The sequence below is a fragment of the Neoarius graeffei genome, chromosome 2 (genome assembly GCF_027579695.1).
Source record: "Neoarius graeffei isolate fNeoGra1 chromosome 2, fNeoGra1.pri, whole genome shotgun sequence".
In the NCBI taxonomy this organism is placed as follows: domain Eukaryota; kingdom Metazoa; phylum Chordata; class Actinopteri; order Siluriformes; family Ariidae; genus Neoarius; species Neoarius graeffei.
The window spans coordinates 107,841,432-107,866,743 of record NC_083570.1 but is presented as its reverse complement, the minus strand read 5'-3'; the positions used below and the strand labels follow the sequence as shown (position 1 = coordinate 107,866,743).

The window sequence follows — 25,312 nt, the reverse complement described above, 5'->3', positions numbered from 1 at the left end:
AGCGTTGGCCAAGTGGTAGTTCAGTGGTTGGGGTTCTTCCCGAGTGCTTTTCTAGTTCTTGATGTACTTAACAGTTTAGCTATGAGAACTATGATTAATCCAAAATATAATTCTGAGCCTTTAAATATATATTTTTTTCCTGGACAAATGACAAGTGAGTTAGATGAAGGAGGCCAAAATGTACATGTTGACAAATTTGTTTTAATGGTTTCTTTTTTTCTGTTTTTGTGGTTGTGATGTAGTTTTTATAGCTCTCTCTCGCTCTCTCATGGAATTACAAAACAGTGAGAAAGGAAACTGTGAAATGGACAAAGAATCCATAGAGTTTTGCTTTAATCGAGGAGAAAGGAAAAGAAAACATCAGAGAACAGTGAAATTAAGAAATATAAGAAAAGAAGAAAAACTACACACTGTAACTCGAATCAACCTAAAACCTAACTGTTTTGTTGTGATCTTGCAAGACAGCATCATATAAACATGCAGAAATAACCTTTATATGGAATTATTGTTCATTGCATTATTAAGACTAGACTAAAACTGTCCTCCCACAGCTACATTTCAGAAGCAACCGCACAACATAATTACAAGTATACAGTTAAGAGATGTCGAGGGTGTATGCTCGTTCCTTCTTTCATGTCTGTGTGCTCTTATTAAATTACAAATCGTAGATCATAAACCAGAAACACCATCTGCTAAAGTGCTTTAGAGGAACCTAGTGGACTTAAAGTTAACCATGAATTCTAGAAAGAAAGAGCAAGAATACATCCTGCCGTCTCAGCTAAAAAAGGTATTTAAGTTAAACTGAGGCTTTATTTAATGACACGTCCTAAAATAAGATGCAAATTTATTGGGAGCTATAGTCCACAAGACTTGAAATGGCCTTTTGATGACCAACCTTTATACATTTCTCAGCAGACCACCTGACGGCTATTTCTTCACCATACCAAGCTGGGAAAATAAACGACAGCCAAACACAATTCATCATTTAATCAGGGGCTGAAGGAATCTTGGGGGCCTAGAGAGAATAATAAACTGCCTCAGTGTGAAAATAATCTATAGCGTTTATAGCTGTTTCATTTTCCTGGAACCACTCCTGACATTTCTTCTGCCTGCTCATCAGCTATAACTACATAAGGACCTCTGTTATTCCCTGTTAAGTCTCTGTGCATGTTTTCCTTTCGTCTGTTGAGAGTACAGAGTGAACCAAAGCAGTGGAAGTTCTGGAAGAGAAATAGACTAGAAGAAAAAAAATGGCTTCCACACCTGTGGGGTAATCCCAGCCTTCTTGGTTGAGTAGGTGGGTTTGGGTGCCTGGATGACCGACCGAGGAGAAGTCACACGCTCAGAAGCTGAACCAGACACAGGGCTGGTCACATTGATCCTGCTCGCTGATTCCATCGGCGTTGTGGGTGGGGAGAAGCAATGGGCTGACCTGTAGAGGTGTGAGTCATACTGGGTTGGGATAGGGGTAGATGGAAGAGAGGTCTGTTTGGAGTACGAGGATCCCATCACTACAGGTTTGGGAGGGGGTGCTGCTTTAGGCAGAGTGCTTACAGGATCCTTGGTTGGGTTGAGGATGAACAGAGAGGAGTTGAGCTGGTAAGGCTGGTGCCGGGACAGCTCCATTTCCACTCTGCTGCAGCCATTTTCCAGTGTCGGGTTTTCCAGGACTGGAGTTGGTACTGGTGCCTTTGCTGGCATGTTCTTTTTCTGTGTGGCATGCTGGGCTTGGAGAGTTTTGGAAAGTTCTGTGGTGATGTTGGAGGAATTTATCATGGCCTTGACACGGCCGGGCATGTTTGACGGATACACCCATGAGGGAGGCAGAGACGTGGTGGGAGAAGGTGATCTTAGTCCCTCTGTATTTTCATGAACATACTTCTCCATTCTGGTCTGGCGTTTGGCAAACAGCTCTGCTCCTTTGCCAGATACATTGGTCAGAGTTTGTTCAGGCTTGTGCTCTATCCTGGGTCGAGTTCTGGAGCTTTTCAGTGTTGAGGCCCACTCTGGCACTAAAGCCTCTTCCACACCACTCTCATCCTTGACCAAGAAATTGGAAGCCTCTGCCCCTAGAGCCAGCTGCTCCTCTTCCTGATGCGTTTCTGCTGGTCCTCTGCTTCTTTTCTTCTCATCTGCTCCCTGAACCAGAGACAGGAGCTCGGGATTTGGAGCTAATTTTGGCTTCTCCTGAAACGTAAACATTGGCTTGCGGTTAGTCCGCTTACTTCGGCCTTCATCTAGGATGCCCGTGCGAATTGGCGTCACTGACCTCCTGTCAGTGAGTAGCTGAGGGAAATAGGTGGAGCTTGGTGTGGTCAAGGGAGTGCAGTAGGCAGGTGATGGAGGAGGAGACATGGCTGATGGTGGAGGAGGATCAGATGGGATAGATGGAGGTAGGCTCATGTAGCCAGGAAGCACAGGGGTTGGGTATGAAGGAGCTGGAGGTGGAGGGGAGAACACTTGTCTGGAGGATACAGCAAAAGCTGGTTTAACAAAAGTCGAAGGTTCTTGGCCAGAATATGCAGTAGCACGTGGTTCATACGGAGCTGGAAGTGGAGAAGTTGAGTAGGACGGAGCAGGAGGGACGCTTGGAGAGAGCCTGCTGGCTTCAGTCGAGTTCTCCACAACAGGGGAGAAAAAGGGCCGAGCTGTCCTGTTTGTGATGGACAACTGCTTTGATGTTGAGTCGTCTGCTTTACTATTGATCTCAGTGCTCTGGCTCCTGTTTGTGGCGGCTTTAGGAGTCTCAGAAGGGCTTCCATAGGCTCCATTTAGCTGCAATTCCTGGTCTCTTTCTTGGTTAGGATTAGGAGCAGCAGGACTATGGTCACCACCAGAGGTGACATACTTCCCTGCCTCTCCATGTTCAGGAATCTCTTCATCTTTATCATTTACGGGGAGAAAATGCCTCTCTTGCACACCATCTCCCACTTCATGCGTCACCTCCCCAGCCTCTTCCATTTTATGTCCCTTGCTTTGTGTTATGTCAGTCGGCCACCGGAGCTGTGTTTCACTTCTTCTGTGTTTCAAATCTTTGAACTGTCTGTCAGTCGAGCACTCCTTGGTCCATGTTAATGTGCTTGGAGAAGGTGAGTCAGGTTCATTGCAGGATTCTTGGTGGCTTCCTTGTCCTCCTCCAGCAACACTCACAAGTGTGAAAGCGTTCACTCTTTCTCTGCGGCGGTTGAAAAGTTGGACACCTCGGGAGTTGGGGTTCGATGGCACGGTCAACTGTGCAGCAATGATCTGACTTCGTGTCCTCGCTTCTTTTAGCTCCTTCTCAGACAAACTGGCACTCCGGCCAAGATCTGCAATTACAGAAGAGCAATACAGAATACTGTCAAAAGGAAATAAGATGTTATACGATGTCTGTACAATGACTTCACCACTTATGCCTGAGGTACATGGTCTTGCCCACATGCAAAGTTACTGGGGTTTTTTTTAGTTAACAAGGAGCTTTGTGTGAGGTGTTGCTCAGCAAAGCTTGCAAATGTCCAGTTTGCTGTGAACCGCCAAACACTGACTATTCACGATCTTGGTGAACGATATACTATTTTAAAACTGAAATAATTGTTCCTGCAGCATGTGGTTCTGATTAGCTGCTCTCTAACAGCGGCAGCCCAGGGTGATACAGACCCTGGCTTGGTCCTGTTTTGCTTTAGAGTGTCTCTCACGGAGGCCTGAGGACTCCTACACTGTCTTTATTTTCATTATCTTCTCATAACTGTCATGAGAATTTGTGATTTTCCTGTATTTCAGACATACAGTATGGGACATCCTAATAGCAAGGTCTCACCATAGGTTTCTCTGTGTGTTAAAGACAATTTTAAGTAACTTAACTCCACCGTACATCCCTTGGAAAATGAACAGATTCAAAACACCAAATTTGGCAATCCAGTCAATGAAAACCTTGTTTTAAAAACCCTAAACAATGACTAATAATGTCTCTAAAAAGTGAAGCCGCAACAGGTCTAGCGCCCCTGCTGACTGGCTGGAGTACAATTTTAAGCACCGCCCATGCCCAGGGTTCTCCAGAAAATCTGTAGTAGTCGGCTAAAAAAAAAAAAAAGTTGTAGGGGGCTCTGGAATTTGCGGTGGCCAATGATGCTGCTGGAATTGCGGCCAGTGGCGTGCTAATGCTAGATGGGTCTTGGGGCATGCCCCTCCGGAAAATTTTGAAATTAACGTGCCTTCTGGTGACTTGTGGTGCATTCTCAGTGAATAAATTACTAACCATTTCCCTGTAAAATACTTGCAAAATATGTATGAAATTTCACTCCAGATGTGTGTGCGCTTGGGTTTCTCAGTTACCCCCTGTAGTATACTGCCTGGCTCTGTAACATAACTACATATGCTATGGCATGGTCATGTGGTCCAGCTCAGCCAATCAGAGCATGAGAATCAATCAACAAATATAGCAATTTCGTGGTGAAATAATTGGATTTGCAGCAAATTCTGGGTAGTGGAGATGATATAAATCGCTTAAACACTGAAAGGCAAGCTTTCCTTTTTTTCTGGCATCAAGTAGCCGGTGCAGACCATCGGTGTAGGCAGAGAAAACCGCCGGTCGTCAGCGCTTGTGGACATATCTGCATGCTCCTGTGTTTCAATGACAAAGTCGCCTATTTTCCATGTCACGTTACTTGTCTAAACTGTGACCATATTCATCTGATCATTTCTACCTCTGTGACTGTTAGGAGAAGGGGGCAGGACTACCAAATGAGTAGGTGTACCAGACTCTGCCTCTTGTTGCTCCTGTGCAAACTCTGGCTCCAAATTTGGTTACACGACAGAGGAAGTTCAGCACCTTTTGATTTAATTACAGCATTCAGTCTTTTTGGGTTCACACCTGCCATCAACTAAAATGACTCTGATTAACTCCAAATAAAGTTCAGACATTTACTCAGTTGCATTCTCCAGCAAAAGCCAGGGTTCACAGAGAGCTTACAAAGTATAAAAGGGACCTCATTGTTAAAAGGTATCAGTTAGGAGAAGGGTACAAAAAAATTTCCACGGCATTAGATATACCATGGAGCACAGTGAAGACAGTCATCAAGAAGTGGAGAAAATATGGGACAACAGTGACATTACCGAGAACTGGACGTCCCTCCAAAATTGATGAAAAGACAAGACAAAAACTGGTCAGGGAGGCTGCCGAGAGGCCTACAGCAACACTGCAGAAGCTGCAGAAATTTCTGGCAAGTACTGGTTGTGTACTACATGTGACAACAATCTCCCGTATTTTTCATACGTCTGGACTATGAGGTAGGGTCAAAGAAAAACATCCAGGCCCGGCTAAATTTTGAAAAAAACAAAACATCAACTCTCCCAAAAACATGTAGGAAAATGTGTTATGGTCTGATGAAACCAAGGTTGAACTTTTTGGCCACAATTCCAAAAGGTATGTTTGACGCAAAAACAACACTGTGCATCACCAAAAGAACACCATACCCATGGTGAAGCACGGTGGTGGCAGCATCATGTTTTGGGGTTGGTTTTCTTCAGCTGGAACAGGGGCTTTAGTCAAGGTGGAGGGAATTATGAACAGTTCTAAATACCAGTCAATTTTGGCCTAAAACCTTCAGGTGTCTGCTAGAGGAATTTCATCTTTCAGCATGACAATGACCCCAAAAAAGTTTTGGAACGGCCCAGCCAGAGCCCAGACCTAAATCCAATTGAAAATCTGTGGGGTGACCTGAAGAGGGCTGTGCACAAGACACGCCCTCGCAATCTGACAGATTTGGAGCGCTTTTACAAGGAAGAGTGGGCAAATATTGCCAAGTCTAGATGTGGCAGGCTGATAGACTCCGACCCAAAAAGACTGAATGCTGTAATTAAATCAAAAGGTGCTTCAACAAAGTATTAGTTTAAGGGTGTGCACACTTATGCAACCAGCTTATTGTACGTTTTTTATTATTTTATGTTTTTCCCCCGAACAGATTTGTTTTTCAATTGAATTGTACAGGTTATAGGTCACATTAAAGGTGGGAAACGTTTTGAAATTCTTTATCGTGGTCTAATTTTTTTTACATCAGAAAAACCTATCATTTTAACGGGGTGTGCACACTTTTTATATCCACTGTACCAATAAAAAGGCACTTCTGAAGTCTGTAAGTGCAAATTGGAAATGCTCCCAGCTCTACATGCATGAAACAACACAAGAAAAGCAGTATTTTGCATGGCTTGCTTATATACTGTATCCTGAACCTGATTGGCTGTTATATTTTATGATATCATAAAACTTAGCTGCCACACGTTCAATACTAACTCAGGCTTCTTAAAGAAACATGCCAATTCACTTGACTGTCAACTTTCACATCTTATAATTAATTACAGGATACATTTTTCTTTAAAATGCAAGACTTCAGGAAGCGTTTGTGTATCTTGAGTAGGTTTCAATAATATAATAAACACTTTCAACACATTTTCGGGAAAATAACGTTGAAACTTATGAGTATGTTTTTTTTTTTCTACCATTCCAAATGAAATGAATAACAACACTGTGCCTCTTGGAAAGACGGATGTCAGACAGCGATCATTCTGTTGACTATGGCAGTGGTTTTATCGTCTCGGCTGCCATTCCATGCTGCACAAAGTATTTCCTCTAGCATGTGGCTTCGCTCCCTCACTCAGCATTCCTCAACTGCCGAGAAATCTCCCATCGTGGGTCTGTGGCGTCTCGCAGACACCGAGGCCTTTTACGCAGCTGCACCAGTGTCCTGACACATCTTTACACAACACACACGGCAATTAAAATTCCTTCAACTTTGACCTTGAGAATTGGGTTTCTCTATTATCTCATCGAGCTTAATATAATCTTAAGCTTTTAAGCCCACTTCCTGTGACTGGCTTCATAATGTCACATACATATTGTTAAAGTAAGTTCATGGTGGGGCTGATATACTTCAGATTATTTTATTTCCCATTTGTGGTGAAATTTAATCGTAAGAATATGTGTTTATATTCATTAAAGACAGACAGACAGAGAAAGGCAGACAGACAGATAGACAGACAGAGAGACATGCAAAGACAGACAGAGAAAGGCAGAAAGACAGACAGACAGCAACAAAGAGACAGCTGGAGATGCAGAGAGAAAGAGACAAAGACAGACAGAGAGAAAGACAGATAGACAAACAAACAGACAAAACACAGACATACAGACAGAGAAAGACAGACAGACAGCAACAGAGAGAATGAAACAGATGAACAAACAGAGAGACAGACAGACAAACAAGGGGGAGAGGGGAGGGGGAAACAGAGAGATGGAGACAGAGATAGGGAGACAGAGGGGAGGTGAGGGATAGGGGAAGAAAGAGAGAGGGGTGAAGAGGAGAGAGAGAGAGAGAGGGAGATAGAGAGGGGGGAGAGAGAGAGAGGACAGAGACAGAGAGAGTGAAACAGAGAGAGAGAGAGAGAGGACAGAGATAGAAGGGGAGAGAGAGGGAGGGAGGGAGAGAGAGAGAAGACAGAGAGACATGGGACAGAGGGAGGGAGGGAGGGAGGGAGGGAGAGAGAGAGAGAGAGAAGACAGAGAGAGAGAGAGAGAGAGAGAGAGAGAGAGAGAGAGGACACAGAGGGGGCAGAGAGAGAGTGCAAGGGGGGGACAGAGAGAGAGAGAGAGATGAAGCCAGACAAATGCGAGTTAAAACATATGAATACGGATCATGTGATTTATTCTTTATGATTGAACTGCACTCATGGACTGTATATCATCACAAATAATTACATTTAATTAATGTTTTTGTGTCAATTAGAGGAAAATAAAAACAGGATTAAATTAAAACTGAGATTTGTTGTGCAGCTCTATATTACATAATAATAATAATAATAATAATAATAATAATAATAGTTAGGTGGTGTAGTGGTTAGCGCTGTCGCCTCACAGCAAGAAGGTCCTGGGTTCGAGCCCCGTGGCCGGCGAGGGCCTTTCTGTGTGGAGTTTGCATGTTCTCCCCGTGTCCGTGTGGGTTTCCTCCGGGTGCTCCGGTTTCCCCCACAGTCCAAAGACATGCAGGTTAGGTTAACTGGTGACTCTAAATTGACCGTAGGTGTGAATGTGAGTGTGAATGGTTGTCTGTGTCTATGTGTCAGCCCTGTGATGACCTGGCGACTTGTCCAGGGTGTACCCCGCCTTTCGCCCATAGTCAGCTGGGATAGGCTCCAGCTTGCCTGCGACCCTGTAGAACAGGATAAAGCGGCTAGAGATAATGAGATGGATGGATGGATAATAATAATTTGACAGAAAAATCAAACAGGCACCTTGAAAATATCTTGATGACACTCTTTAGTATAAACACACAGGTCATTATAGAAAATCGCGCGTGCTGATTGGTTGAGAGATTCGGACTATTTCTCGATAATCACCTCGAGCGACTCTGCAAAATGGCGGCTGATCACTTCGTCACTGTAAGTGAGGAAGAATTACAGATTATGAAAGAAAATGCTGTTCCTAGAAGCACTAAAGATGCTACGAAGTTTGGTCTAAAACTATTCAAAGGGAAGGTGGAATTGTGATTTATTTTTATTTCAAAACAAAGGATTTTATGTGACTCGGTGTAGAAAAGTGACACAAGTCTGCGCCACATCGTTATTACATTTACATGACACTTTTGAAGTTTGTAATAAATTATTTTTTAAATACGATTTATTTTTAGTTTTGAAATAACCACCTGCGTATTTATACTAAAACAATTAACCACCTCAGGCTCCGTGAATATCGGTGAATAATAACGAGATGGTGAATAATTCACTTCACCTTCAGCAAATAATTGTTCATTATAATAATCTTTATAATCGTCTTCTTGCCCCGAGTGCCATCCTGAGCTGCAGAACACGGAGAGCGACGTCACTGTGGGCGGAGAAGACAACTGACTCGAGGGTGTTGACGATGTAATCGTTGTTAAACACTTCGGTGCAAACGCAGTCTGTTTCTTTTACACAGCTCTAATTGGTCGTGCATGTAGCTCTGTGGGAGGTGAAGCTTTTAACCCCTAAACCCGGCACAGGACGTTTGGCAGGACGACGTGCGAGAGCCTCCGTCAGTCCGAGCGAAGGCCTGAGATACTGTATGCCACGCAATAAAACTCGAGTGGAGCCTTTAAATCTTTCCTTAAACACTTTATGAGGAGGTTTGGGCAGGTCAAAGAGCTTCTGCATCAAATAGGGCAGGATCAGAGAGAGAGAGAGAGAGAGAGAGAGAGAGAAGGAGAGAGAGTGCAGACAGATAGATGAAAAGAAACAGAGGGCGAGTGATGGACAAAAACTGTGAGTCATAAAAATAAACAGAGAAAGAGGGAGATGGAAAGAAGCAGAAATGGGAGAAAGACATGAAATGGAAAGGGGGGAACGGCGGATAAACAGAAACAGGAGGGAATGAGAAAGAATTAAGAGAGATGTAAAAATGTAGAGAGTGAAGAGAAGGACTAAGAGAAGCACACAGAGAAAAAGACTGATAAAGATGGGAATTATACATCAGGAAAGAAAGAAGAGATGGACAGAGAGGAATGAGATACAGAGAGAGGTAAAGAAGAGGAAGAGTGAGACAGGAAGAAAGGAGACAGACAGACAGACAGACAGGCAGAAACAGAGAGACAGGCAGGCAGACAGAAATAGACAGACAGAGACAGACAGAGTGTACATTAATACAGCAGGTTTATGGAACAATACTTATAAAAATAACATCTTGAAGTTCACCGAGCGATCACACTTTCATCCCTTCACACCTTCTGTCCTCCTCTCTCTCTCTCTGTCCCCCCGCTGTTCCTGTCCCACTCTCTCTCTCTCTCTCTGTTCCTGTCCCTCTCTCTCTTCCTGTCCCTCTCTCTCTTTGTGTGTTCCTATCCCTCTCTCTTTCTGTCTCTCTCTCTGTTCCTGTCCCTCTCTCTCTCTCTGTCTCTCTCTCTCTCTGTTCCTGTCTCTCTCTCTGTTCCTCTCTTTCTGTCTCTCTCTCTCTGTTCCCTGTCTGTCTGTTCCTTTCCCTCTCTCTCTCCCTCCCTCTCTCTTTTTCTCTCTCTGTTCCTGCCGTTCTGTCTGTCTCTCTCTATCTGTCTGTTCCTCTCTTTCTGTCTCTCTCTCCTTCCCTCTCTCTTTTTCTCTCTCTCTGTTCCTCTCTTTCTGTCTGTCTCTCTCTCTGTTCCATCTCTCTGTCTGTTCCTTTCCCTCTCTCTGTTCCTCTCCCTCTGTCTGTTCCTTTCCCTCCCTCCCTCTCTCTTTTTCTCTCTCTCTCTGTTCCTCTCTTTCTGTCTGTCTCTCTCTGTTCCTCTCTCTCTCTGTTCCTCTCTCTCTTTCTGTCTCTCTTTCTCTCTGTCTCCCTCTCTCTGTTCCTCTCTTTCTGTCTGTCTGTCTCTCTCTCTCTTTTTCTCTCTCTCTGTTCCTCTCTTTCTCTCTCTGTTCCTATCTCTCTCTCTCTCTCTCTGTTCCTCTCTCTCTCTCTCTCTCTGTTCCCTGTCTCTCTCTCTGTTCCTCTCTTGTTCTCTCTTTCTGTCTCTCTCTGTTCCTCTCTTTCTGTCTCTCTCTCTCTCTCTGTTCCTCTCTCTCTGCTCCTCTCTCTTTTTCTCTCTCTCTGTTCCCTGTCTCTCTCTCTGTTCCTCTCTTTCTCTCTTTCTGTCTCTCTCTGTTCCTCTCTTTCTGTCTCTCTGTTCCTCTCTCTCTGTCTCTCTCTCTCTTCCGTCTCTCTCTCTGTTCCTCTCTTTCTCTCTCTTTCTGTCTCTCTCTGTTCCTCTCTTTCTGTCTCTCTCTCTGTCTCTGTTCCTCTCTCTCTCTGTTCCTCTCTTTTTCTCTCTCTCTCTCTCTGTTCCGTCTCTCTCTCTGTTCCTCTCTTTCTCTCTCTTTCTGTCTCTCTCTCTGTTCCTCTCTTTCTCTCTCTCTCTGTTCCTCTCTTTCTCTCTCTTTCTGTCTCTCTCTGTCTCTCTCTCTGTCTCTGTTCCTCTCTCTCTCTTTTTCTCTCTCTCTGTTCCCTGTCTCTCTCTGTTCCTCTTTTTCCTCTCTCTTTCTGTCTCTCTCTGTTCCTCTCTTTCTCTCTCTTTCTGTCTCTCTCTGTTCCTCTCTCTCTCTTTCTGTCTCTCTCTGTTCCTCTCTCTCTCTTTCTGTCTCTCTCTCTCTGTCTCTCTCTCTCTGTTCCTCTCTCTCTGTCTCTCTCTCAGCTTGTTCTTCATATCATTTCACAGTTAGCGGGTTTCTCTGCGGTCCTCGCGCGCGCTCACATATTACTGAGAGAAAAACAACAGATTTTTCCCCTTACCGTGATTAGAGTTCACCGGTCCCTCTCTCTCTCTCTCTCTCTCCCTCCTTTAAACGGCTCCGTCTCCGGTTATATTCCAGTTTGAAGTGAGCTCGCGCTCAGCTCACGCCCTCTTTCCGCGGCTCGAGCGCGGCTCGTGTTTCCTCCCGCTGCTGCTCGTCACGGTTTCTCTCCGCAGCTCACGCGCGCCTTTTTAAACCCAGCGGCCTCCGCAGCGCTTTAACCGGCCCAGCTCACCCAGTGCGCTCGCGCACACAGCAGGGCCCGTTTGGGATTCGACCCGAACACAACTTTTGGGATTAATTAACACTGGATAAGCGCGCGCGCGTGCGAACTCAGAGGGTGAAGTCATCATGCTGTACAGCACTGCATGCGTCACCACACGGGTCAACACGTGTCAGTACTAAAGTCAGGAAGATTCTGGAACCGGGATTAGTGTTAAAGGTCAGAGTTTGATTTGGGATTGAGATTATTAACATAACCCGCGACCCTGCACAGGATAAGCGATTACAGATGGATGATTGGATAAGACTGGGCTGCCAACTCTCACGCAATGAGCGTGAGACACACGCATTTGATTGTCTTCACACGCTGTCATGTGTCGATGTTAATAAAAGGAGGAACCAAACGGTCGTGCTGGTAAAGAGCTGGTTTTTTTATTATCAGCTTGAGTTGCGGGCGGCACGGTGGTGTAGTGGTTAGCGCTGTCGCCTCACAGCAAGAAGGTCCTGGGTTTGAGCCCCGGGGCCGGCGAGGGCCTTTCTGTGTGGAGTTTGCATGTTCTCCCCGTGTCCGCGTGGGTTTCCTCCGGGTGCTCCGGTTTCCCCCACAGTCCAAAGACATGCAGGTTAGGTTAACTGGTGACTCTAAATTGAGCGTAGGTGTGAATGTGAGTGTGAATGGTTGTCTGTGTCTATGTGTCAGCCCTGTGATGACCTGGCGACTTGTCCAGGGTGTACCCCGCCTTTCACCCGTAGTCAGCTGGGATAGGCTCCAGCTTGCCTGCGACCCTGTAGAAGGATAAAGCGGCTAGAGATAATGAGATGAGATGAGCTTGAGTTGCTACAGCTAACTCCCCATAACACAAGTACGTACCCAACAACGTCCTCACGTACACGCCACGTCGTGACGTCACTAAGCAACCTGTAGTTACTTATCACAACATCTCCCTTTTTCCAAAAGAATAAACTCAACAATTAAACCAGATGTACATCACATCAATTAAAGGTAACATAAATATAACAGTCTCACTCTAGGACTTTGGGGTAGACTGCCTGCCGTCCACAACAACGTGGGGTTTATTCTGCCCCCGATAGTTGCTGTTCCTATGATGTGTGAACAGTTTTTCAGAACAGTCTCTGGGTGGTCAATTAGTACCTCCGCATTGCTTTTGTGATCTCAGGCGCTTATGTAATTCCAATTCCTATTTATCTTGTCAATTATCTGATCTTACCCAAAACATAACAGTCTGTATATGGAACATAACTTTAACCAAGGAACATTTTCCCCATACCTATCTCACCCCACAGAATTACCCAGGAAAACAGGAAACAGTGTGAAGGTGAGTGTCATTACGTGTTCAAGTGTCTCTATATCTGAGAGGTACTCTGACCTCACGACCTCTGGATGTCACCTGAACAGCCCTGTGTGGGGATGACTGAGGTGGTGAACGCATCACAGGTGGATCTCTCAGTCTCTGGACAGAAACAGGGTCTCTGTAGCTGGGTCTAGCCACAGAAGGAGGGCTGCCGGGCAGCTGCAGCGGAGGTCCCTCAGGCTGCAGCTGCTGCTGGTCCAGAGGGTCAGCAGGCTCCGGGACTGCCTGCAGGTGTCTTCTATTGCGTCGCAGCACCGCACCGTTGTCTGTCTTCACAATGTAAGAACGGGGCTCAGTGCTCTTGCCAATGACTTTAGCAGACATTCTCCACCCCTTTTCTCCATCCAGTTTCACTCTGACGGCCTGCCCAGATTGAAGTTCAGGAAGTGGCAGGGCAGAGTGTCGGCGGTCATAGAAGAACCGGTAGGCTGATTTGGCCTGAGCATCCTTTTGCTGGATTTGCTGTCTGTTCACAGGAGTAGCATGTAATTTGTCTTCCAGCATAGGAAGTGTGGTCCTGATGTGTCTTCCAGTCATAAGCAAAGCTGGGCTCTCCCCAGTAGCAGCACTAGGGGTGGCTCTGTAGCACATCAGTGCAAGATATGGATCAGGCTGCTTTAAGATGCGCTTAGCAGTCTGCACAGCTCGCTCTACAGCACCATTTGCCTGGGGGTAATGGGGGCTGGTGGTTGTGTGCGCAAACCCATAGCTTTGGCAGAAGTCTTGAAACTCACCCGAGGTGAATTGTGTGGTGTTGTCGCTCACCAGTTCCAGCGGGATCCCCCATCTTGCAAACATGCCCTTGAGCCTGGTAATGACCTGGTGGCTGGACGTCAAAGACAGGTGAGCAATTTCGATGTGTCTGGAGTAGTAGTCAGTCACAATGAGATAATTCTGTTTCTCTAACTCACACAAATTAGCAGCAATGCGCTGCCAGGGGCCCCCAGGTAAAGGTGTGGTGAGAAGCGGCTCACGTCTTTGAGTGGGTTTGTTTTCAATGCAAAACTTACATGTTGACACAGTCTTTGTGATCTCTGCACTGATCCGAGGCCACCATACTGACATCCTGGCTCAAACACGACACCTTGTCAGACCTTGGTGTCCCTCATGTAGCTGTTTGAGCACTTCTGATCTAAGTGCAGCAGGGATAACCAGTCTGTCTTGATACAACACCAGTCCATCGGTCTCAGAGAGGTGAGCTCTGGCAGAATAATATCCATGCAGGGATGGAAGCAGCGATTGTGGCTGAGCGGATTTTGTCAAGTTTTTGTGATGAGATGGGCGCATTTTCCACCACTGACTCCACATATGCTTGTACTTCCTGATATGTGTGTTCATCACCAATGTCAGTCAGAGGGCTCCTGGAAAGAGCATCGGCTACGACGAGGTGCTTCCCCGGGACGTGCTCAGCCACCACATTGAACCTCAGAAGGCGCATTAGGAGTCTTTGGCATCTTGGAGGGACTTTGTCCAAATCATATGTGTTAATGAGGGGCACAAGCGGTTTGTGGTCCGTTTGTAGACGGAAGCATTCCATGCCTTGCACATAGCGAGCGAACCGTTCACATGCCCACACTCCTGCAAGACACTCCTTTTCAATTTGGGAGTATCTCTTCTCTGCATCTGATAGCGTGCGGGAGCAGAATGCCACTGGCTTTAACTCACCCTCATGTTCCTGCAATAACGCTGCTCCTAATCCGTAGCTACTTGCATCAGCGCTGATGACGGTGTTACGGTTGACATCATAATAAGCAAGTGCTGGGGCTGACACGAGCATAGTTTTTACCTTCTGGAACGCCTCTTCTTGTGCACCGCTCCACACCCACTCACTTTCCTTCCTGAGCAAGGGAGTGATGGGATGCAGCTCAGAGGAGAGGCCGGGCAGGAATTTTCCAACATAGTTGACAAGACCCAGGATCTGTTTGAGTTCTGTAACAGTGGTTGGACTTGGCATTTGTGTGATGGCTTTGACTTTGTCACTGTCAGGTCTCATGCCTTCCGCACTTATGATGTGGCCAAAGTACTGTATTTCTGTTTTGCCAAAATGACACTTGGTCTTGTTCAACTTTAACCCACTGTCCTTTATGGTCTTCAGCACAGCATCAAGACGTGTGTCGTGCTCTTTCCTTGTTGCTCCATAAACGAGTATGTCATCCATCACCACGACAATGCCATCATGATCCTTTAACAGCGTCGACATTTGTCTCTGGAAGATTTCCGGAGCCGACGTGATACCGAATGGCAGACGTCGGAAGCAGAATCTCCCCATCGGGGTAATGAAGGTTGTCAGCTTTTGGCTGGCAGCATCCAAGGGGATCTGCCAAAATCCGCAGGAAGCGTCGAGGGTTGAGAACACTTTAGCTCCAACCAGCTTGGGAGCAATATCCTCCAACGTTGGCAGGATGAACCTCTCACGCTTAACTGCCTTGTTTAAGCGCTTTAGATCAACGCACACTCGCACCTGCTCTTTGTTCTTCTTCTCGACTGGAACCATTGGGGCACACCAGTCTGAGGGCCCTGTAACCTCCTCAATTATGCCCAGGGCCAGCATGCGTCTCAGCTCAGCCTCAATTTTAGGCAGGAGGGGAAACGGGATGCGACGTGGTGTAGTCAGTGAGTAGGGCTCACAGTCAGTTTTTAGTTCAATTTTTACAGGGTCACACTTGAGCAAACCTATATCCCCAAACACATTGCTTAACATTACAGTGTCCATGCCATCGACTCTCATGACCAGTCCCATCCTTGTGGCAACACTCCGTCCCAGGAGGTTGTGAGAGTATGGCCCTTCAATTACAGTGACCCAAAATCTGTATTTCTTGCCCTTGTACTCACTTGTTGCCAGAAACTTGCCAATACTCTTTACTTCGCCGCCTGGGCTGGTGATGGGTCTCTTCCTTGCAGAGATGAGCTGAGAGTGGTGTGGCAGCCTCTTAAATGCAGCTCGTGACATCACGGTAATGTCTGCCCCGGTGTCTATTTTAAATTCCACTGTGCTGCCGTTGACAGGTAAGTTTACAAGCCACTCGTTTTCTGAATCCGGTTGATCCATTATGTCTGACACTGTTTCACTGACTTCTCCAAGGAAAAACATCTCATCCGTATCAGTGGTGCTGCTGGGCAGTGCAGCTACCTCCTTTAGCATCCTCGTTTGACAAGCTGCCTCAAAATGTCCAATTTTATTGCACCTTCTGCACTTTTTATTCTTGGCTGGGCAGGGATGCATTTTGCCATGTTGCCTGTTACAGCGGGAACAGGTAGGATGATGTTTTGACTCACTGTGTTCCTGTTTTTTCTGCCATTGTCCCTTGTTGCTGCTCCTTCTGCCATGGAACTGCCGCCTCCCCTGTCTCATGGCGTCCACTGCACACTCCGAGCGCAGGCTCACATTCTGTTGCTTTATTTGTTCGCTCTGGTGCGCTATTTGTATAGCCCTTTCAAGGGAGAGTTCAGGCTCTAGCTGCAACTTCTGTGACACATCGTTGTCAGATATACCAATAACAATTCTGTCTCTGATTTGCTCATCTTTAGTCCGCCCAAACTCACAGTACTGTGCCAGTTCATACAAACTCCTCACAAAAGCCTCGACCGACTCACCGGGCTTTTGCACTCTCTTGTGAAAACATGCTCTTTCATGGATCACATTTCTCTTGGGCACAAAATGGTCGGAGAATTTGGTTATCACCGTGTCGTAGTCCAACTCCGGTCTGCCTCTTTCCGCCTCACCGTTGTCGTCGTCCTCCTCCTCGGCGTCATCGTACACAAAAGAATCATAAATCGCTTCCACCTCTCTCCCCATGGCATAGAGAAGCGTGTTCACTTGGACTTCCCCGCTATCTCTGTCCAACTTTGACGCCACCCGAAAGCTGTCGAAACGGCGGCGCCACATTGGCCACTCTGCCGGGCGAGTGAAGTCAAAAGATTCCGGTGGTCCGAGCTTCGCCATGCCTTACTTCGTGAGCGTGGAGTCGGCCACTTCTGACACCATGTCATGTGTCGATGTTAATAAAAGGAGGAACCAAACGGTCGTGCTGGTAAAGAGCTGTTTTTTTTATTATCAGCTTGAGTTGCTACAGCTAACTCCCCATAACACAAGTACGTACCCAACAACGTCCTCACGTACATGCCACATCGTGACGTCACTAAGCAACCTGTAGTTACTTATCACAACACACGCTCACACGCCATACCTCCAATTTCTCACGCTAGAAAAAAATCTAGTTTATCTATCTGATCTAGGCTACCCATTGCGTCGCGCCAACCACTTGCGATCGATCAATTACGCCTTACGCACGGCTAAACAGGCAGAGAGGTGTTCCCTCTGTACACACTCCCCTATGGTAGGTGGCGCATCTAATGATGCTGCACTCGCCGGAAGTTGGATAATTGCCTACCGTCAATTTAGAGGAAGAGGAGAGAGAAGAAGGTATCTGAGTTGAAGACGGGTGTCTCAGACAGGTTTGTACATATGCACGCCAATGTGTGGCGTTACTGGCGTAATTATGAACTTATATAAAGTTTTTGAATCGTTTTAGCCTATAAGTGTTGTGAGAATATTTAATGCCATATCGAGAGCTGTGTACTAGGCATGCTAAATCATTATAGGCCTACTGCCGTGCCACAGCCTCTATCTTCCCCAACAAGCAGCACGGGAGAGCACCTCCTTAGCACACGTTTATTAAGGTGCATTTTTAGTTTGTTTACTGTATGTTATCATACTTTATGACTTTATTTGAAGCCATACTGGAAATGTTGTAAAATAAAGCAAGTAAGAGATAATATTACAAATGCAAGAAGAGCCATTAGCCACCATACCTATTGTTTATTTACAGGGTATTTATTTTTAATTATTTATGATGTATGTAATTGCTCAGTTAAAGTAAATAAAGCATGGTCACCTGTAATATTAAAGCACTTGAACTTGTGAATAATTTAAAAAAAAGACAGAAAACAATATACTGAGGAGACAGGGTTTCAAAGAGGGCAAGACAGGTAGAGAATATTTGTCAGATAACAGGCCCTGACGAATACTGTATTACTAATAAGAAACATAGATAAGAAATACATTAATAAGAAATATATTAATATAGCTTATTTAAGTATGACCAAAATTTTTAAGCCCAACTTTGTGTGCACATTCCCACCTATGGCCAAGATTTAGCTTTTTGTGTTTCAATACTGTTAAAACTTAATCATTTTAATGTTTCTTGTAGCACATGCACATTTTGCTTACTGTTTAAGCATTTTATTTGTTCTTTTGCTGTTGATATTTTTCCCCATGCCAATCTTCTGCTGAACCCAGTGTGTGGAAAGCCCTTAAATGCATAATGAATAGTCAGTGAGGGACAATCTTATTTTTTGCAACAGTTATTAAAAACTTAAAATTTAGTTTCAATTCAGAAGGTGTTTAGGCTTAGCTGATAAAATATTTTCAAACATGAACTTGCCTTTAAATCTGAAACACATGTCTATAGGGCTACAGGAACATTGGCAGTCATCTGTAGTTTTCTAGTGTGGGGGCTTTTAAGCCAAAACTTGGTGCTTTTGTTGGCCACAAGCTGAAGGCCTGGCAAGTCAGGGTGTGTAAGAATGTAGGTATGGCACAGCAGGCCACTCCAAAAATCCACCAGAATGCAGGAACATCTACTAAATCCAAAATCTCAACACACCCCCCCCCCCCCCCCCCCATTGTCCATCTTCAGCTGGACGACCCACAAACAAAATACCAGAATGCAGGGGGACAAGTGAATATCAAACTGAATACAAAATTCCCACTTACTGCATGGTGTGCGGAAAAACTTTGAAATTTCAAAAAGTTGGCAGCCCTGCATAAGATATTAGAGTTGGAGTTCAGATTAGAATTAGGGTTTAGAAATTATATCATTTGGGTTTAGAGCTAGGATTGTTTGTGTTAGTATTTAGAGTTGGGATTGGGATTAAAATGGGTTTAGGTTATAGAAATTGGGATGGGATTAAGATTATTAGTGTAGAATTGGGATCAAGAGTTTAATGTTAGGGTTTAGAGATTGGGGTAGAATCGGGATTGAGATTATTACTGTTAGGAGTTTCAGTTGAGATTAAGATAATTAGCATTAGAGTTTTCTGTGGGATTGAGATTATTCAAATTTAAAATGCAAAGTTAGGGTAGAGCTGGGATTGAAATTATTAGTGTTCAGGTTTTAGAGTTTTATTTCAGATACAGATAATTACTTTTAATTTTTAGAGTTTGGTTTAGGGTTGAGATTATTACTGTTAGGGTTTAAAGTATGGTTTGGGATTATTAGTATTAGTGTTTAGAGTTGTGGATGGAACTGAGATTATTGGTGTTATGGTTCACAGATGGATGGAGGATTGAGAGTATTAGTGTTTGGGTTTCAAGTTTGGTTTGGGATTGAGATTATTAGTGTTAGGGTTCAGAGACGGGTTTGAAATTGTTAGTGTTCGGGATTTGAGTTTAGATTGGGATTATTAATGTAGGGGTTTAGAGTTGTGGATGGAATTGAGATTATTACTGTTAGGGTTGTAGAGTTTGGTTAGGGATTGATTATTCAGATTAGGGTTTAGAATTAAAGTTGGGATTGAGACTGTTGTAGAATTTAGAGATGGGTGTGTTTATTATATTTAGGATACAGGGTTGGATTTGAGAATGGGATTATTGTGCATAGGGTTTTGGTTGGGATTGATTTAAGTGTTGGGGTTACAGCTAAACTTGACAGTGTTGAAATTATTAGGGTTGGAGTTGAGGTTGGGTTAGGTTAGGTTAGTTTTATTATTATTGTTGGTTTATGTTTGGGATTTACATTTACAGTGGGGCAAAAAAGTATTTAGTCAGCCACCAATTGTGCAAGTTCTCCCACTTAAAAAGATGAGAGAGGCCTGTAAATTTCATCATAGGTACACTTCAACTATGAGAGACAGAATGGGGTGAAAGAATCCAGGAAATCACATTGTAGGATTTTTAATGAATTAATTGGTAAATTCCTCGGTAAAATAAATATTTGGTCACCTACAAACAAGCAAGATTTCTGGCTCTCACAGACCTGTAACAACTTCTTTAAGAGGCTCCTCTGTCCTCCACTCGTTACCTGTATTAATGGCACCTGTTTGAACTCGTTATCAGTATAAAAGACACCTGTCCACAACTTCAAACAGTCACACTCCAAACTCCACTATGGCCAAGACCAAAGAGCTGTCAAAGGACACCAGAAACAAAATTGTAGACCTGCACCAGGCTGGGAAGACTGAATCTGCAATAGGTAAGCAGCTTGGTGTGAAGAAATCAACTGTGGGAGCAATTATTAGAAAATGGAAGACATATAAGACCACTGATAATCTCCCTCGATCTGGGGCTCCACGCAAGATCTCACCCCGTGGGGTCAAAATGATCACAAGAACGGTGAGCAAAAATCCCAGAACCACACAGGGGGACCTAGTGAATGACCTGCAGAGAGCTGGGACCAAAGTAACAAAGGCTACCATCAGTAACACACTACGCCGCCAGGGACTCAAATCCTGCAGTGCCAGACGTGTCCCCCTGCTTAAGCCAGTACATGTCCAGGCCCATATGAAGTTTGCTAGAGAGCATTTGGATGATCCAGAAGAGGATTGGGAGAATGTCATATGGTCAGATGAAACCAAAATAGAACTTTTTGGTAAAAACTCAACTTGTCGTGTTTGGAGGAGAAAGAATGCTGAGTTGCATCCAAAGAACACCATACCTACTGTGAAGCATGGGGGTGGAAACATCATGCTTTGGGGCTGTTTTTCTGAAAAGGGACCAGGACGACTGATCCGTGTAAAGGAAAGAATGAATGGGGCCATGTATCGTGAGATTTTGAGTGAAAACCTCCTTCCATCAGCAAGGGCATTGAAGATGAAACATGGCTGGGTCTTTCAGCATGACAATGATCCCAAACACACCGCCCGGGCAACGAAGGAGTGGCTTCGTAAGAAGCATTTCAAGGTCCTGGAGTGGCCTAGCCAGTCTCCAGATCTCAACCCCATAGCAACTCTTTGGAGGGAGTTGAAAGTCCGTGTTGCCCAGCGATAGCCCCAAAACATCACTGCTCTAGAGGAGATCTGCATGGAGGAATGGGCCAAAATACCAGCAACAGTGTGTGAAAACCTTGTGAAGACTTACAGAAAACGTTTGACCTCTGCCGTTGCCAACAAAGGGTATATAACAAAGTATTGAGATGAACTTTTGTTATTGACCAAATACTTATTTTCCACCATAATTTGCAAATAAATTCTTTAAAAATCAGACAATGTGATTTTCTGGATTTTTTTTCTCATTTTATCTCTCATAGTTGAGGTATACCTATGATGAAAATTACAGGCCTCTCTCATCTTTTTAAGTGGGAGAACTTGCACAATTGGTGACTGACTAAATACTTTTTTGCCCCACTGTACATCTATTTGTTTGACAGATGGTTTTATCTAATGTGATCTACAGGAAACAGGACTTAATGAAACTCTGCAACCGAGCCGCTGAGGGTTAATGTTCCTGCTGAAGAGCCACTAGAGCTAAGAGTTTAATACAGACCGAATGGCTGCAGTATTCAGTGATTAGTTGTTTAACTCTGTGCCACATGACTACACATTAAGCTTTCAGGAAAGGAAAGGAACTTCCTCCTCTGGCTAAGAGAGAGAGAGAGAGAGTAGGAAAGTGAGAGTGATGAGTTCTGTGAAAGAAGAGGACAGGTGAGACAAAGTGATGACAGGTGATGATGAGGGCTTGGAGACAGAGAGAGAGAGAGAATTATGTGATGGAGGGAGGGAACTTTATGAGCCCTGGGCAGTGGGCAGTGGTGCAGTATCCAGTCTAGAATGTGGGTGGAGGGAGAGCTCGTCCTTAAAGCAGAAGGACTGGGAGCACAGCCCCTGAGGGCTAAGGATCAGAGGTCAGATTATCCTGTCGGATGTTGTCCTTCATCAGATTCACTCCCACAGGATTCCACATGCATGTGTGTGTGTGTGTGTGTGTGTGTGTGGAGGAAGCAAAAAATGTTACTGAGGGTTTTCCCCATGCGTTCCTACCCACAAAAATCTAACTTGACTTTAACTAGGCTAAATTTATAAGATCCAGCTGTGAATCAGATGTCACTCTGTTTACTGCGTTCTGCATTTTCTAATCTAAGATCTAATTCTCAGATGCACCAGGGTTTGCTTATGAAAACAGACTCTGTTCATCCGGACTATTCCACTTACGAGGGGTTTGACTCATAATTAGAAACATATTACTTTAAAGACACATTCACTTTACATCAAGCTGCTAGGTTGGGTTGTTTTTCTTGCGAAGGCAAAGTGCAGAGCTTTGAATCACGTGGCTAAACATCAGATCTGTTTAATGTGTTTAAACATCTGGACAAAGGCCAAAACCTGGAGGTGCGGTTGAGAAGCACAACAAGTCTCTATGCTATATGCTGTACTGTGTAAACATATTATCCCGTATAGAACGAGGAGTCAGGGACTGAAGGAGAAAGACAGAGCTTGTGCATGTGTTTTTTCAGACTTGTTTAAGTTTGTCATTGGTTTTCTAGTCAGGAAACTGCCTGGGACCAATATAATGCCATGACATCATCTGTTTTTCTCCACATCCCGCATGTTACACTCACTCACCAACTGACATGAGAGTGAAATACAACAGCTGTCAATCACAGCTGTCCGCATAATCACAGCTACATGATGTCAATAATGCAGGGCTGCTTTTAATGCTCTTCCCATCCGCACAACACCCACGCAAGAGTGAATGCAACAAGGGCGAGCGTTCATCCTGATCATGATTCCTTCCAGCTAGCTCTTTTTGTTCTCACATTACGGTCAGTGGTTCTGCGGCATGGGAGAGTGAGGGCCATTACAGCATTACAGTACAGAAAATGTGCCTTTTGGCCACAAGGAAACAGATGTTAATATTTAACATGCTCTGAAGGTTGACCAGTGAGGGTGTGGGGATGGTGATCTGTTCTCTGTCTGCATTCCTGTCAACCACAAAAACCATAGAAACTTTTTGCTGATAATGACATATCCATCCAACTGTAGGAAATTGTAAGAAATCCAGTACTGGACTGTATCATCTTAATCTGACATTAGCTAAGATTAGTCTCCCCAAGATTAGATCTCTAATGGTTTGCTAGGGTTCAACATTTGAATGATTTCTGCCCATGTTCATGAAGCTCCACCACCAGTATCTCAGGTGATCCATATTATTATATAGTTTTTATATAATCACTGAGAGGGCGGCACGGTGGTGTAGTGGTTAACACTGTCACCTCACAGCAAGAAGGTTCTGAGTTTGAGCCCAGTGGCCAATGAGGGCCTTTCTGTGCGGGGTTTGCATGTTCTCCCCGTGTCTGCATGGGTTTCCTCCGGGTGCTCCGGTTTCCCCCACAGTCCAAAGACATGTAGGTTAGACTAATTGGTGGCTCTAAATTGACCGTAGATGTGAATGTGAGTTGTGAATTGTTGTTTGTCTCTATGCATCAGCCCTGAGATGATCTGGTGACTTATCCAGGGTGTACCCTGCCTCTCGCCCATAGTTAGCTGGGATAGGCTCCAGCTTGCCCATGACCCTGCACAGGATAAGTGGTTACGGATAATGGATGGATAATCACTGAGATCCAAACACAAACAAGAATTCCAGACCGGATACCAGTTTTCCAAACGAGTTGTCAGCTGTCAGTGACTTAATAAACTTTTGCCAATGCTGCTATCACATGACAACTCACGATGCTTTGCAATGAAAATGAGGTGTTGGTGGCAACAAAGGGACTTTGACTTGACGTTCTACATATCTTCCAGGTTATTTGTAAGGAATAAAACAAATCAGCTAGTGCACGTTTAACAAAACAGCCATGTTTTTGATCACTGTTTTATCAGATACATAACCCCCCATTCTGTAATTTAAAGGCAAACCACAGTAACTACAATAGCACTGAAACAAAAATAAATACTTCTAAAGGTTCTGCCAAAAGTGGAGTACATAGATTTCTTCCATTTCCTGACCTAAACAGAGCAACCATGTTAGAAAATGTCCAAAAGTTTCAACCAAACCTGCATTTAGTTACAAAGGCATTTTGCCTTGTTGCAATCTGGCCATCTAAGAGGTAATAAACGAGAAACTGAAGTAAATATTTACTTGTTTTCCGTGCTGGGCGATCAGGACTGGAGGTCAGCAGAGGCTTCGCTTTGACCCAGCTGTTCTTCTCCTTTTCCCAGAAATCAGTTCCAATCCTGTCTGTGTTTTCCTCACATGAGATCATGGTACCATGGGTCATGGTACCCTGTCCAGTCCAGCTGATCCCTCTCTTGACAGGGTTGTGTCCGCTTTCCATCTCCCCTCTCTAGACTGGCGACTTCAAGGGATTAAAAAAGCAAGTTTTTGGTTTAGAGCGTCCAGTTTTCCTGCGTGTCTGTCCTTGGCTCAAGTTTTGTGCCTTATGGGTGGTCAGGATGGCTTGAAGGGAGGGTTTCAAGTGCTGTTCTTCTTTCAAAGCCAAAAAATAATAAATAAATAAAAGCAAAATCGGAGTTACAGATTCAGCCTGTAAATCCTTTAATCCGTTCAACAGCAAGACAGAGATGTAGTTTTACTTTTGATACAACGTAATATAGTATTACTCAAATTCTAAAACAAAGTCCCGGGAGGTTCCTTTAGATGCACCCTGGACCAGTTCCAATGGAAACCAGCCAAAGAAATTTCACAATTTGCGATGTACTCCACTGCAGATCCGGTAAAAGCTGAAACACCATCTATGGTTCTCTTTGGGTTTGTTTTTCTTCAGCGATCCAGACATTTCTCTTCCTCTCTTTCTTCTCTCGGTTCCCAAACACTCCCCTGCTCATATATCACAATCTCCACCAGGCAGGTCACGGTTCTGTATAGACATATGCACCAACAATGTCTTGAAAGAAAAGTGACGTATTGTAGCTTGCTGTAATTTCATTACAGCATGAAAGCACTATTCATTGGAAAGGTCAGGCAGATTTCCGTGTGTCACTATTCAAATAACTCACCTTTTGACAAGGATTTCTTATTTATACATTGTGGTCCTATCATAAACAATTACTTGCTGTAACAGTCTCTCTAGAAATCTCTTTGGGTGGCTTCATTGTATAAATGTTGGGTTTATTTGTTCTGTTCGGATTCGGTCCAGTGAGATGAAGCAGAGGCAGATGGTGTCTCCAGAATGAGCCTGAAGTTCAGATTTCACTATGATATTGAGATGAACTTGGTGATGGACCTCTAATCCACTTCCACCTAAAACAGAAAACGATATGAGCTGTCAAACTGAGAAAGCAATAGTGATAGTGTCAGTATGATGTATCAGGAAGTTTTATTCTCTGAACTCTTGGGGTGTGGCAAATATGGCTGTGTTTCATATTAAATGAAAAAGATTAACATTTATTTTTCATCATTTGAGAAGGACACCACTCCCACTGAATTACCAATGGAAAGAATGGAATGAATTTCCTACTTG

The 25,312-nt window shown here is 44.5% G+C and overlaps 1 protein-coding gene across 2 annotated transcripts in view; it reads right to left on the bottom strand.

The window, feature by feature from the left end:
* The window catches only part of LOC132882102 (synaptopodin), a 44,515-nt gene that overhangs the window by 6,634 nt on the left and 12,569 nt on the right, over nt 1–25,312 (bottom strand). Inside the window, exons 2-4 of one of the 2 annotated variants that reach the window (XM_060915356.1) lie at nt 24,849–25,092; nt 23,971–24,709; nt 1,264–3,308 (exon numbers count right to left, since the gene is read on the bottom strand). In XM_060915356.1, the coding sequence (XP_060771339.1) occupies nt 1,264–3,308; nt 23,971–24,166 (2,241 nt within the window). In that variant the 5' untranslated portion in view covers nt 24,167–24,709; nt 24,849–25,092. Of the gene's footprint in view, nt 1–1,263; nt 3,309–23,970; nt 25,093–25,312 lie in introns of both variants that reach the window. The other variant, XM_060915355.1, reaches the window with a different exon arrangement.